General features: G+C 48.4%; 1 protein-coding gene across 4 annotated transcripts in view; it reads right to left on the bottom strand.

Moving 5' to 3' along the window:
• The window catches only part of SMAD3 (SMAD family member 3), a 129,615-nt gene extending 114,254 nt beyond the window's left edge, over window positions 1-15,361 (bottom strand). Inside the window, exon 1 of one of the 4 annotated variants that reach the window (XM_031002507.3) lies at window positions 14,552-15,361. In XM_031002507.3, the coding sequence (XP_030858367.1) occupies window positions 14,552-14,757 (206 nt within the window). In that variant the 5' untranslated portion in view covers window positions 14,758-15,361. Of the gene's footprint in view, window positions 1-13,004; window positions 13,775-14,551 lie in introns of those variants that run through there. The other 3 variants (XM_063698642.1, XM_055362687.2, XM_063698643.1) reach the window with 3 other exon arrangements.
• Between the last annotated feature and the right edge of the window lie 340 nt (window positions 15,362-15,701).

Here is a 15,701-nt window from a genome sequence, read left to right as displayed (position 1 = left end):
TTTGGATGATTGCGGAAACAAACCCTGAGAGCCCAAAGCAGGAGTGAAACAGCACAGCCCTTACATGTTCTCTGCAGAATTCCGTTGGCAGGGAGGGGTTATTCGGGGCCACGTGCTTGCTCCGCAGCGGCCCTGGCACATTCCATGCACTGACCACAATCAAAGAGAAAGAAAAGGCATGCTTACTGTTATTTTTAATTCCTTCCTCAAGGCCTTCCAAAATTCTTCAGCAGGATTATCCACTAAACTTTCACCACTCCCAGCCAATAGTCCCTTTGAAGCCCAGAGCTAAAGTAAAGTGGAGAGCAGGAAAAGTCAGGTCCCAGAAGTCTCTGCTCTTGGACATTAAATATCATCCAAGTTGCACTGGGCCTAGTGGCATCTCCCGGACTTCAAAGGGACAGGGCCTGATGATGGTGCCGACATAGTAGAGCCACATGAATGTCCTGCCACTGCCACCCCCACCTGCTCCATACATACCTGACCTTGACCTCCACCTCCCTTTCCCTTCAGTAGTAGACATCAGCATAGCCAAATGTTCCCTAACTCATATTCCAGTTAATTAAGCTCTAGTGCTAACTTTACCATGTTTTCAACATCTCGTCCAGTTTTAAAATATTACATTGCCAACTTGTTGCATGACCTTGGGCAAGTCCTTTTACTTAGAATAGCAGGACATAATTTGCACATTCCCTTCCACTTAAGCAACAGCACATGAGCTGGCAGATCCAATTCTCCATTACCTTGGTCAGGTATCAAGACCAGAGGCAGGGTGACTATTACCCAGGTTTGCCTGGACGGTCCTGATTTATGGCCAAGGACCGTAATTAATAGTGGCCATAATTAATAATGCTGCCCCTTTTCACTCTTGGAAACATCTTGGTTTGTTTGATAAATTATGTAGTCACCCTAGATTCTAGAAGGGGTAGAGCTTCAGTGGCAAATCCACCTCCAGCCCTTAGCCTGAGACTTAAAGCAACTTACCTAAGTAATCTGAACCTTGTTTCTGTCATTTACCAAATGAGAATAATGATAGCAATGTCATAGCTTTTTGTATGAGGACAACAATGGCCATCCTTTCTTGAGTGGCTATGGGGTAGAGCGCAGAGAACTAGGAACCAGAGACCAGAGTTAAGATTCCTGTTCTGCCACTGACCCCTCAATGCTTCAGCCTCCTCCTCTGTAAACATAAATACATAAGTACCCAGAGTACTGTAGGTAAGTAAATAAGATCAAGGAGATCACCCCCTCTGGCATACACTCAGCATGCACTTGACACTCAGTCCATGCAACACGTACCAGGATCACCCCATGTGAGTAGGCTTAGGTGATGTGCTAACAGTCAACACTGCTGACTCGACCATCTTCTGAGTCAAATGCTTGGACATGGCCAAGAGTAACAGCTCACCTAAGCTTCTAGTACAAGGCACCAGAGCATATGTGCCCCGAGCTCATATTCCAATATAATTTTGTGCAATATTTATGATTGTCTCTAAGGTCTCTGTGGAAATCTGGGTGTGAACTTAGAAGCCTTAATTCCCATCTCTGTCAGAAAGGGTTTTTAGCAGTATTAGTGAGTTCTACACCATAAAGAAATAATATGCGGGGGGCGAGGCGCGGTGGCTTACACCTGCAATCCCAGCAATTTGGGAGGCTGACGCGGGCAGATCACCTGAGGTCGGGAGTTTGAGACCAGCCTGACCAACATAGAAAAACCCCGTCTTTACTAAAAATACAAAATTAGCCAGGCATAATGGTACATGCCTGTAATCCCAGCTACTCGGGAGGCTGAGGCAGGAGAATCGCCTGAATCCGGGAAGCGAAGGTTGCCGTGAGCCAAGATCACGCCTTTGCACTCCAGCCTGGGCAACAAGAGCGAAACTCCATCTCAAAAAATAATAATAATAATAATAATAATATGTGACATTGCAAAACATTTCACAGCTTGCAAGAAGCTTTTAATCCAAAATAAATCTAATCTGATTTAAATAAATAACTTCAATAACGTCCCTCCTTGAGGGAGGTCATTGTTTTTCCCATTTTACTGATGAGGAAAAGGAGGCTCAAATAAGTTAAACAACATGTCCACAGTCACCACCGCAGTAAGTTGGGAAGCAGGGATTTGAACCCAGGGCACTCCGCAGCAATAGGCTGCCCCTGGTCTTGCCTTCAGTTAAGAGGTTTCTAGCAATGTTTTCAAAAACAGCCCATGAACTAGAATCAGTCCTTGGACATGAAACTCAATCTTTTAAAAACCCAGCAACTTAAACCACCACCACCACCACCAAGCTGACCCTCTAAAGGCGAGGTAAATAATACCCAATCTCTCAATGATAAAAGGAATGAAGAATACTGATTTAAACATGCTGTTTTACTCTCTCATTAAGGAATATAATCTGTTTTCAATAAACATACATCCTGCTATGGGTCTGCAGTACTGAATTTAGGTAGTTTCACTGATTGCAGTGTGGTCTGGAATTCGAAAGCCTGGCCTTGATTGATGATCATCAACAAAGAAATTAAAAACACTGACCAGAGACGGTCCCTATGAAGGCACTGTGTCAGGCAGGCACAGGGAAGACCCAGCAGAGGCCGAGATCTAATTTGGGGGCCTGTGCTTGGGTAGACCAGGCATCTGCATGGAGGCCAGCAACACCCCACTTAGTTTCCCAAGGTATCCGTATCAAAAGGCTGACATGACTCACTGGCTAATTACCTGAACGCCTGGGCTCCCTGAGCCCTCCTGGCTGAACAACATGTCTTCTCTCCTGACAGTGAACAAAACACTATTTTCAACCTGGTCCAGACATAGCCTAAAGCTGTCCACATGGTACTGTAAGGGATTATGACTCTGACCTGGATAACTCGGGCAGAAAACCTGCTGTTAACAGCCACCGGGTAAGAGGAGGAAATGAAACAAGAAACGATAGAGTGGTGGCTTTCACCGTGCCACTCCCCTGCTTTAAAATCTCCTGGACACTTACAGAGCAAGGTCCAAACACAAAGTACGAAGTCTGGCAAACCAAAGCCCTTGACAACATCCTTCTCCAACTCCTCTCTGGCCACTCCCTCATCCACACTCTGGCCACCCTAAACTGTCTTGCCTTCCCTAGACGTCAGGCCCTTCCGCAGTCTGGTCTGTGCTCTGTGCTGCCTCCCACTCCACTCCTACACTCCTATCCATCCTTCAAGGCCCCATTTGAGCATTGCCTCCTCTGTGAAGCCTTCTGATACCTCCAGAAAGACCTGCTCTTCCTCTAGGCTCCCAAATATTTTGTTTGACCTTCACTATAGTGTCTCTTCCACAGGCCCACCATAACTGTGGTTACTGGTGTCCCTTTTTGCCTCTGAGCAGTTCAGAGACACGACTTCATCTCTATATCTCTGGTACTTAATAAAGATTTCCAGCAAACAAAGGCACATTCAGTGGTCCAGCTCTCTGCTCCACTTTTTGAATGAGCAGCTACAATATGTAGCACCTTCTCCCTCATCTGCATTAAATTCACTCTGGCCTGGGTTGAGGGTGAGGGAAATAAATTCCTAAATTCCTATGAACATCTCCAAAATGCTACCCATATAATGGTGCCACCTGGACTGGGATTCAGTTGTGGCCACGCAACTGAGCGGATGCTACAAAAATACATACATACATACATACATACGTACATACATACATACAGAAATGCCTGCCCTAAGAGCAAAAATACAGAGGAAGGCCTACACACCATATGTAGTATTTAAAGACAGAAATCAAGGTAACAAACGGTTACACAGAATGCGTTCTATCATCCTGCCTTGACCAATACTTTAATAAGTCCAGGTTTGAGTTTAGGATTCCCTGACCTCTTGGTTTCACAATGGAATGTGGAAGCTCAGAGAGACCCAGCCCAAGATCTCAGCCCACCCCTAGCACCACCCATAACTTTCAGAGGCCTTGTGCACACCCAACTAGAGTCCCCAGGCCACAAGTCCAAGCTCTAGCCAATTCCTTCATGCCCCTGCACCCCTTGCCCAGCCATTGGTCCCACAGGTACACATGCTGTCCATGGCCAACACAGTCTGCCCTCAAGTAAAACAGACCTGGGGAAGAGGCCCACGCAGGACTTGGAAACAGGCTGAAGACACTGATGCAGGGAACTGGAAGGGCCAGGCCTCTGAGCATGATCTGGAAAAAGGAAGTGCTTGCTCTAGATGGGCCTGTCCCGTGGCCCTACAGTCTCCTTGCCCCAGTAAGAGGAGCACAGCCAGGTGGAGGGCCAAAGCATGACTCTTGAAGCGTGAGCTCCCTCTTGCACATATCTGAGGGCAGTCAAGGGTATAGCCACCACATCTGGGTCATTTCAGAGCCATGAGTTTCTGGACCTGACCATTCTCACTCAACAGCCCACCTAACCAGTAAGCTAGTACTTGAGGGGGAGCTGGAAGTGCATTCCAGCTTGGGCCTCAAAAAAACACCAGCAACAATAAACATCATGCACTTCCATGCACTTATGGGCAGCTATCAGTGACAGGCGCGTGAGTCACTGCGTTTCTGCTTCAGGATCTTACCCATCCCCCGCCCCAGGAGACCTGATTCATCAAAGTTTGTTTTTAGTACTATTATTTTTAGTCGACCAAACAAATTTTTAAGAATAATGATAGAGAAGGTGATGGGGGAGGGCAGAACCGCCTAAGAATATGAATTGTTTCTCTTTCAATAGCCTGCCAAGCCTTACATCAACAAGTGGCATGTCTGTATGTTCTCTGTGTGTGTTGAAGTAGATCCTTTTCCTATATCAACTGAGACTCTCCAAAGGAGAATGCTCTGTGAGCAAGTGTGTCGGGATGGGAAGGGGATCACCTATTGGAGTCGACGGACATCATCTGCCAAATTTCCCCTTGGAAAGGAAAAATGAGTGTTTACTAAGCATCTACTATGTATTATGATCGATACTGGCAAAGTACGTGATACATCTTATCTCACTTGGGTTGATTTTTTTTTTTTTTTGAGACAGTCTCACTCTGTTGCCCAGGCTGGAGTACAATGGTGTGATCTTGGCTCACTGCAAGCTCCGGCTCCCAGGTTCAAGCAATTCTCCTGTCTCAGCCTCCTGAGTAGCTGAAATTACAGGCGCCCGCTACCACGCCCGGCTAATTTTTGTATTTTTAGTAGAGCCGAGGTTTCACCATATTGGTCAGGCTGGTCTCGAACACTTGACCTCAGGTGATCCATCTACCTTGGCCTCCCAAAGTGCTGGGATTATAGGCATGAGCCACCGTGCCCGGCCACTTGGGTTGATTTATATGAAGTAGGTAGTTTCATCCTCATTTTACAGATGCAGAAACTGGGGCTCAATAAGTTGAAGCAAAGTACCCAAGGTCACCACATAGCTAATAACTGTCAGACTCAAACCCAAACCCGTCAGACTTGAGAGGCTTTGCTCTTTCTGCCCAACTGTGCTCTTCCTGTCCTCCCCCTCTCCTGCTCCCCAGGTAATATGTGAAGAACCTGTTTGGGTAGAGACAAACAGCCATACACAAAATGTAAAGGGGTGGCACAACAAGCAGTAATTCACTCTGCCTTCCCATGGGCTGGGAGAAATCAGACCCACCTTGAGTCTGACTTCAATAAGGGTAAGAAAAAGTTTACAACCAGGAAGATTTGAAGCAAAAGGAAAAACCCAATTTCCATCACCAGTGCCTGCTTTCAGCCACTTGTAGCTACTCAAAAAGTCCTTTCTGGATTCATTACTCCACATTTGGGCTTAGCCCAGAGGTGATTTTTTAAGGAAAAAATGCCTTTTGGCATTTTTGAGCAGTGACAGCGTAAAAACAGACTTTTAAAAAACACACACCCAAAAAGCATTACTATTTTCAAATGTCCAGTTGAAAAGAAAAAAAAAAATGGTGACACCTCAGAGTTACGACTTGGCTTGGCAGTTTGTGATGCAACACTTAGCAGCAAAAGGGACCAGATTCATAACTCTGTAGGTTTCAAAGGCAAAGCCATACACAGTGTTTCTTAATACTGGAGTCCTACCCCATCTCTACTAAAAATACAAAAATTAGCTGGGCGTGGTGGCGGGCGCCTGTAGTCCCAGCTACATGGGAGGCTGAGGCAGGATAACTGCTTGAACCTGGGAGGCGGAGGTTGCAGTGAGCTGAGATCATGCCACTGCACTCCAGCCTGGGCGACACAGCAAGACTCCGTCTCAAAAAACAAAAAGAGAGAGACAGAGATAAAGAAACAAACAATACAATACAATACTGGAGTCCTAGACTACCAGCAAAGCACTCAAGAGAAAAACTTGCCAGATGTAAGCTGGGAGAGCCATGTGATACTGAAAAAGAACTATTTAGGAGGAAACTCACTTTTCATTTCCTAGTTGGGGTTTAAACTTGCAACATCCACGCTGCCTAACAAAAGGCTCATGCTTACGCAATCAAGTGCAGCCTTTCTTTATATAGATGCTTGGAAATAAATAAAGGAAGCTTCCTGGGTAAACTTTGACATATGAGCAAACATTTTCCACAGGTATCCTCTATAATGCCTACCTCTTACATTTAACCATTTTTAGGCATCTGTGGTCATTAGTTTAAGTAAACTTCCTGTTCTTAGAATAGTCAAAAATAGCAACAAAAGAAGAAAAACTGTTCACTGCATCTCAAGAGGCACAGCCTCCACGTCTTCATCCTAGCATTATTTTCATATTCCTTTGTAGTTAAATTTCACTGATTTAGACTCAGAGTAAGGAAGAGGCAAGGAAGAGGGAGGGAAATCACCAAAATTAAAGGCTGAATTACAATTTTATTATTTTTACTTATGTAAATTAATTGACACCAGGCTGATAGAGTCTTGGAACATTAATAATTAAGAAAGATCTGTCATTCACTGATCAACTAGATGCGTGCAACTGGGAGCTTTTAAAATGTTTGTTTGTGGCCGGGCAAGGTGGCTCAAGCCTGGAATCCCAGCACTTTGGGAGGCCGAGGCGGGCAGATCACTTGAGGCCAGAAGTTGGAGACCAGCCTGGCCAACATGGCGAAACTGGTCTCTGATAAAAATACAAAATTAGCCGGGTGTGGTGGCACATGCCTGTAATCCCAGCTACTCAGAAGGCTGAGGCAGGACAATCACTTGAACCTGGGAAGCGGAGGTTGCAGTGAGGCAAGACCACGCCATTGAACTTCAGCCTGGGCAACAAGAGCGAAACTCCATCTCAAAAAATAAAATAAAATAAAATAAAATGCTTGTATGAATACCAATTCCAAGTTAGAAAGGCCCGCCAATAGAGTTTATCTAGCCTATTTTCCAGTTGAGAACATTCGAGGCCCAAAGAAGGTGACTTGTCCCAGGTCACACAGCTAATCAGAAACAGAGCCACGTCTAGAACCTACCAAGGTCTGCTGACTCCTACCTCCAAAATAATCCCCAAACTCTTGTTTATTAATTTTTCTTTGACAGCATTTATGGGGCAAAAAGGCCTGCTAAACAAACTTTTGCCTAGTCCAGAATTAGCCAAACTTCTTAATTAATAGGCTTCTACTGTGTTTTCATTTTAAACTGAGTCTCTGCCAAAACAGTCTACAGCAGTTGCCACTGTGGCAGGCTGCTGTTTATAGGAAGGGCCTTAGATAACCAACAGTGGATAGTATGCTATAGATTTGTTTATTTCTCAAACAGTTAAGTCAAAACAAAGGATAATGTTACACAGAGAGAAAGAGAAAGAGAGAGAGAGAGAGAGAGATCCTTGTCAAGTCAATAAACCGCAGAGCTTGGGGGATTTGGTTTGTTTGGCACCAAAAAAACAGTATTTACAAATTAGCTAAAGAGTGAATACATACAGCATTCTTACAACTCCAAAGAACCTGTGTTTCACAGCCAGTGGACTAGAAGCTACAGAAGGCACCAGGGACAGTATCTGCCTTATTCACTATTTTGTCCGCATTATCTGGCACAGAAATTAGCACCTGGTACGGCATTAAAGGAAGGCATAAAAATGAACTGGACAAGTTCTCTTGGAATTGTCTCGGTTCTAAAGCTTAGAATACAGTAAAATCAGAAACCAAACTTCTGTAGGGTGGGCTTAGGATGGCAACTTTCCACTGTTTCCAGGAACCATTGTGCTTGAAGATGGGAAGACTGAAGGCTCCATGGCTCAGGGACTTGTCAGAGGCCAACAGAAGGTCATACCCCTCCTTAGGGAGGAGCTAGTCCCATCCAACACTGCACCAGCCATTCACGTGTGCACATGGCTGGTGAACTCCCACCCCCTGCACATTCAGCAGGCTGCCATCATGAGCAGCCTTCTTGGGCAGTTCTCTTGCCAGCCAACCAACACTATGAGATGTGGATTTGGGGGAGGGAATGGAGTCTTTAAGTTTTGCTTTTGTTTTAATCAGTCAATATGGCAAAGGAGAAAAGGGCAAAAGTCAATTAGGACTATTGATGAGACTTGCTGATTAAGAAAACTGCATTCCAACCTTAGAGAACTTAATTGCAATTACAGGAAGCTGAAGGAGAGGTGAATAAAGGTGGGAGAATAAGGTTAACAGGAATGAAAGCTGATTCCAATTTGAAGTAAGCCCTGCTTGGTCCTATTTATTTCATTAAGGAGCTCACGCAGAATAATGGCTGTACTGTGCATCAAATGGCATTAAAATCTCCTAATAAATTAACAAGTAAAAATTAATGGTCGCTCAGTTCATTAAATCGTGTTAATTTTATTCCATTATAATAATACAGCAATCACATGTTTACATTATTAAACCAATATTTATTTTTTAACTCATTTAGTTGGATTCCTGATGTGATAAGCTTGAAACAAATTCTTTCAATTTCATCAACTTCTTGCATTTCTCATCAGAATTAAATGCGACTGTATTCATACTTTTTTCTGTTATTAAAATTGTCATTTAAAACTTCACCCTTGCAAAGACTTTTTTAAAAATATACCACTAAAAGCACCTATGTTCATTCAGAAACTCAGGCGTCTAGGATTTATTCTCAGCAAGTGTTAACTAGAGAAACGAGAAGCTAGGTCACACCGAAGCTTTGAATTTCAAAACAACCATCTGCAAGTTGTCCACTTTTCATTTATTTATTTATTTATTTATTTTGAGACAGAGTCTCGCTCTTGTCGCCCAGGCTGGAGTGCAGTGGCGCGATCTGGGCTCACTGCAAGCTCCGCCTCCTGGGTTCACGCCATTCTCTTGCCTCAGCCTCCCGAGTAGCTGGGACTACAGGCGCCTGCCACCACGCCCGGCTAATTTTTTTGTATTTTTAGTAGAGACAGGGTTTCACCGTGTTAGCCAGGATGGTTGTGATCTCCTGACCTCGTGATCCGCCTGCCTCGGCCTCCCAAAGTGCTTGGGATTACAGGTGTGAGCCACCGTGCCCAGCCAAGTTGTCCACTTTTTACTAACACTCCCTGTCATATTCTGAGCTGATACATCTAAAGTCCCTGTTCCCACCAAGGAAACCTGAATTTCAGTTTGCAGTACTAGCTTACTTTTTACTTCAAAGAGAAAATGCTTTACAGTGGAGTAAAATATAGCACCCAAGTCACTAGCTGTTCAGTGCCAGTTACAAGGTAACATATTTATAGCAGCACTCAGTTTAGTAAAAGAGGATAAAGACGTCCTCATTCTTATAGGGAACTATCCCCATGTACCAAAAAGTTCCCAACATCATACTGCAGTCCAAAAAGCTTCCTTTGGATAACCTTTGTCCCCTTCTTAGTTTTCCACCTCTCATGGGTTCTCCTCCTCTCTACACCTCACCTCCTCCCACAGAATTAACTGTGTTTCCACATTGCTGGGCACTTAGCACATTCCTCAGCCGCAGCTCATGCCCCATACCTTTGGGCAAGACTGTCTCCTGCTCTAGACAGAGAGCTCTCTGAGTACAGGGACCCTGCTGTGGTCATTGTAGTATGTTCTCAATGAAGGACTGAATAATTCAATAATGAATGAATGATGCAGAATGAAGTCTAAACATAACATACCTGTCAAATTCTCTGGTTCACAAAACACTTCCACAGGACTTATCTCATCCTGACTTGACAGGTGCAGATATAAAAGCTGTGAAACTTAAATGGATTCCCAAATCCTTGCAGGTGGTAAAATGGTAGGTACAGGACCTGAATTTTGTGTTTTTTCCAGCAAAAACAGATGCCTGTCATTATTTTATTTCCTAACATAGTGAATTCTACAATATTTAAAAGGCACATCAACGCCCACCCCCATCAAAAATCATCCATACTAGATCTCATATTTCTACTGGTAGCTGGGAATGAGAAAGAGATAGCAGTTAGATACTCAAATAATGCCCTATTAATGTTTCTCTTACTGATGTGTAAGCTTCTCACAGGCTGCGAACTTTTCAAACGTGTCTCTACATCCTCCTCTGGTACCTAAAAAATTGACTCAGACACGGGAGGGGTCCAATAAATATCAATAAATCAACAAAATCCAGCCCTGTAACAACAGAGGGGCTGTCTGCAAACATTCCACTCCCAGGTGCAAGCAGCATGTTCCAAGGTTCTAAATGTTCCCAGGGAACGCCAAGTGGCGCCTAGGTTCAGCTGCAGCTGAGTCAGATCCCTCATCAGCTACCTATTGTCCTACAGGCACCTCCTCTTCTCAGGCCCTACGTGGAACTCCCCTAATCAAACTTAACAAGAGCAAAGAGATAATGGACCACCTCCCTAGCAGCTGGAAGGGGGCTTGCTTCCAATGGGCCACACGGGCATGGTGCTCTGAACTGCAGCCAAGAGAAAAGGGAGGCCTCTACAGCCTTAGTAATAGGTCTATCCCCAGAAATCTGGAAAAGGCATGTTAAAGACTAGGATCTTTTTCCTTTCTCAAAGTGAGAGTACCCTGGCAAAACTCAAGGAGATAATAAGAGGAGGCTACAGTAAAAGATCAGATTCGGTGAGGCGCGGTGGCTCACGCCTGTAATCCCAGCACTTTGGGAGGCCAAGGCGGGCAGATCACAAGGTCAGGAGTTCAACACCAGCCTGACCAACATGGTGAAACCCCGTCTCTACTAAAAATACAAAAAATAGCTGGGCGTGGTGGCGGGCGCCTGTAATCCCAGCTACTCAGGAGGCTGAGGCACGAGAATCGCTTGAACTGGGAGGCAGAGGTTGCAGTGAGCTAAGATCATGCCACTGCGCACCAGCCTGGGCAACAAGGCAAGACTCTGTCTCCAAAAAAAAAAAAGATCAGATTCACAGGGAGGGAGTAGATGCTGTGTATCAGACTTAGTGCTTGCTTCAATTCTCCAATTTTCCACTGGACTGAGTGCTCTGACACAAGAAAGCCCAAATTCCCTTCCAAACAAGCAATGCTTTAAGCTTCGTCTAGCTCCCAACAACGAGGCCAAGGTATGGATTCCCTGGTGGAAGTACAAGCTACCGTGTCTACCAGAAAACTAAGTTTTAAGTGTGCCGAGCTCCTTATTCCTCATATAACGCTCACACACCGACTCTCATTCAGTGGCAAATGCTTTGATTCCATTCTTATAAACTGGCAAGGAAGATACCTGCAGCTTTACTCAGGACTCAAGCAGGTGAGGCATGAGAGGCTGTTATAAAACTTGTGTAAATTCTGCCAATCCTGCCAGACCTCAGAGTATCCTGACAGCCCCTTTGTTGGTGTATCTAAATGAAGCTCTTACCACTTCCTTGGCACCAATCTCTTTCACCTTCTTTATGTTGATAAGTGTGTATCACGCCAGCTCCCCTGATAATTGAAACAAGTCAGAGCTGGTGTTACAGAGAAGCAAGCCTGTGGTCTGGAAGTCCCTAGTATACAGCTCTAATTGCCAAATGTTGCTGTTGCTGCTCATGATTATATATTAGCCAAAACACACTTGGCTTAATCTCCTTAGACTAAGGGCTCCTTAAACCCCAGAGTCCAGATCTTGCAGAGTGTTTTTAAGCACCCAGTGACCAACCCCCCACACACAGGGGGAATGACTAAGTTAAACATTTTCCTTTCTCTACTTTCCAAACTAAAAGGCAGTTGTGGTGAAAGCAGACAATTTGACAAGCAACACTGCAATCTATGGGGCTTAGCAGACACATTGATATCACCAGCACAGGGCCAAACCAGCCACCTCCCCAAGACGTGGCCTTTAGTTTTCTGCCCACGACCAAAACAGCAGCAGCTGTTGCCAAGGGACACAAGGTGACCCAGAGGCGTGGGCACAAAATCCAAGGATGAAAATCCATTTTGTCTGGATCCACCCAAGCAACTGGGTTTCCCTAACTGAAAAAAAAAGATGAAAAAAAAAATCTACTTTTGTATTCAGTCCTATCCAGGCAGGCAGAAGATGCCTCAGTCCTAACAAAGTCACGAGAAGGCCACAGGGCAGGTTGGCTTCAACTCTCAGAATCATCCAAAGCGTTCACACGTCTTAGGCTTCCAAAGTCTCAGCAGGACTTTGGAAGAGGAAAAGGCAGGCCAAAGGTATGGCCCCACAGAGGACAAACTCCTACCAAGGCAAGGGAAAGCAAGGCCTCTCTGCCAAGCTATCACCAGCCCAAAGATTAAAGAAGCAACCGCACATACAAAGATCCACAGGGCCCTCCCCAAGCTAACACAGCTTTAGCATTCAGCAAAGAATGTATTCAGGATCTTCAAAGTATAAAGCAGCATGGGGCAGCAGAAAGAGCACATTCAGTCAGAACCCCATGTCTATGACTCAAGCCTTTTCACCTCTCTCTTTTAAGGTTTCCTCTGCTTTAAAAATGTGATAATCTTAAGCCTAACAACCTTATCTACTTTCCATGGCTGGTTGCTTGCTTGCTTTCTGTCTTTTTTTGAGGACCTCAGAAAACCATGTGAAAGTGCTTTGTAAACTGTGAAACACTTTTCACAGCTGCCTGTTTTATAATTGATACCACTTTTTTTCTTCTGTTTCAATACATAAAGCACTTGTCTTCAATGCACCCAGGCAGATAAGGAGAAGGTAGGTTTGGCAGACCCCTCCCCAGACAGAGAAGTAGCATACTCACCCACTCTACCCTAGCCACCCCCACGGAAGGAATACAGAAGAATTAACAACCACAGCTGGAACCAAATCCCAGGTCTCTCTGACCATCACATCACACCACCTCCTCTGAAGTCAATTCTGGCTCCCGATCACACGCCCAGAGACTTCCCCAGACAGCACACCGCCTTCCCTCCCCCTTTATTGACTGGATCCACCCAGTTAAAAAAAATTTAAGTCCGCACTCCCACCATATGTGGCATTTATTTCCAGGGGAGGCCTGCCCTCGGTTCCCGTGGACAGATGTTGCTTTGTGCCTGCCTGACTCGCCTGGCAGCCCCTGTACAACTGCCCCAAGCAGGTGGCCAAGGATGGAGTCCACCCTGGCCCAGGGGCAGGGATGACAATCCCTTTGCAGCTGACAGTCCCTGGTGCTTTCTACTCATTCCTCGGCAGCCTTGGACCCCCAAAACAGCCAGCCCCCAACACACACGCTCTCTCCCTTGGTTCAGAATCAAAGGAGGCTGAGAGGTAGAGATAGGAAGCCAAGGTACCCCCACCCCCAATTCCCAGTCAGGCACATCTAAGGTAAGGAAGGCCCTGGGGGAGTGAAGTCACTGACCCCTTCTATCAGCCATCTGTGGGCTCCCGCCCGACCTAGCTAGAGCGCAACGGGAAGGATAAAGGAGATCCAGACAGATGGCAGCGCGCTTTGGGAAGGAAGGCTCTACAGGAATGCGAGGGCCGATGCGAGGCCCACTTTGGGGTGTGTTTTGTTATCTGCCCGGCTGCAGCCTGCCCCTCTCCCTCGTTCTGCACGGATTCAAAATCTCTTGGACCAGAAGGAGGGCAAAAGTGTCGGGATGGGGGGGTGGGAGGTGGGAGAAGACCCTATTTTCTGCCACTTGTCTCTCCCATTTGGAAGTCAGAGCATTGCACTGCAACCAAAGTGCGTGCATGCTCAGGGGGCGGGAGACTGGCACAACCGAGTCTAAAAATACTCGATAAAAATGCTAATCCCGAAGGCAAAGAAAGAACGAAGAAGGAATCTGTCAATCACTAGGCTCCCGCTCCTCACCCACAGCCCCAGCTGTACGGACCGCATTCCTGTAGAGGAAAGTGGGGAGACCGGACTGAAGAAAAGAAACGCAAAGACACCACCACCTCCACGAGCGCGGGCCGCGGGGGCGGGAGGCGGCGGCGGAGGAGGGGCTCCGGCCCGCGGAGCCGAACAAAGCGGGCCTCAACTTCCAGCCCCAGCTCCCCGGAGTGGGGGCGGCGGAGTCCCGCAGCACCCCGCTCTCCCCTCCCGGAGGTGGAAAGGGAATGTGAGGTCTGGAAGCCAGAGTGCCGCGTGGAAGCCTCGGGCTCTGATCTTTGCAAATCAGAGATGGTTTTGTTTGGGGTCCCCCCACCCCCTTCCTGCCCGCGCTCTCCCACTCTCACACACACGCACCCACACAGTCTCACTCCCTCTCTCTCCCTCTTCCCATCTCCAGCCCCACTGGGTCGGCCCCGCAGTGCCAGGGGGCTGGGCCGGCGTGCCCCCGGGTCCCCCGGGCGGGCCCCCACCTGGGGATGGTGATGCACTTGGTGTTGACGTTCTGCGTGGTGATGGCCTTCTCCAGCTCGTCCAGCTGCCCCGTCTTCTTGAGTTTCTTGACCAGGCTCTTGACCGCCTTCTCGCACCATTTCTCCTCCTGCCCGTTCTGCTCGCCCTTCTTCCAGCCCAGCAGGCGCTTCACGATCGGGGGAGTGAAAGGCAGGATGGACGACATGGCTGGGGAGGGCGCGCGGGCGGCGAGGAGCGCCCCCGGCGGGGCTGGGCTCGACGGGACGCCGGGGGCGCAGAGGGGAGCTCGGCCGGGGCCTGCCGCGGTCGCCCAAACTTCGCCTCAACTCTCGGCGAAGTTGCCGGGGCGCCGGGCCGGGCCGCGGCGCTGCAGCCTGCGGGGCTCGGCGCGCGGCCCTGCGCCCGGAGCGGCTCCCACGGCGAAGAGAAGAGCGGCCGGGCGGGCGGACGGCAGCAGTGCCGGGTCGGGAAGGCCCCGAACGCGGGGCGGAGGCGGCGGCCGCGAGACTCCAAGTGGCAGCAGAAGTTTGGGTTTCCGCACAGGGTAGCTGTTTGGGTGCCGCCTCCGGGAAGGAAAGTCCAACCCCCGGCCAAACTTCGCTCGCCTCGCTAGCTTTGATGCGCAGATCCCTCCGCCTCTGCGGCCTCACCGCCCCGCCACCCGCCTCCTCCCGGCTCGCCGCTCGCTCGCTCGCTCGCTGGCTGGGCCGGCCCGGGCTGTGCGCCGCGCTGCCGCTCCCGCCCGCTCCCAGTCTGTGTTTCATGCAAATCCGCGTGCAGCCTCCTTTCCAAGTGCTGTCACCGCCCCCTCGCCGCCGGGGCTCCCCGCCTCCTCCCCCGCGCCCCGCCACCTCCTCCCGCGGGCGCCCTGCCCGCCCCCTGCTCCGGGGAGGGCGCCCGGCCGGCCACCACCCCGCGCCCAGCACGCCCACGTGGGCGACCCGGGCGGCGGCAGTCCTGGCTGGAGCGCGCGGGACGCTGCGCGGCCCCGACCTGAAGTTGGGCGGGCGCGGGGAGGAAGTCCTGGGAAACACGGCGAGAGGGGCCTCGGGCGGGAGGGCTGAGCGCGGCCCGTGGCGTCCGTTCTCGGAGTCCACACTCAGGCGGCTCGGTTGGAGTTGCGGGCCGGAGAGGGTTGGACTCGCAGCA

Source organism: Gorilla gorilla, chromosome 16, assembly GCF_029281585.2.
Source record: "Gorilla gorilla gorilla isolate KB3781 chromosome 16, NHGRI_mGorGor1-v2.1_pri, whole genome shotgun sequence".
NCBI lineage: Eukaryota > Metazoa > Chordata > Mammalia > Primates > Hominidae > Gorilla > Gorilla gorilla.
This window is presented reverse-complemented; position numbering and strand designations above follow the sequence as displayed.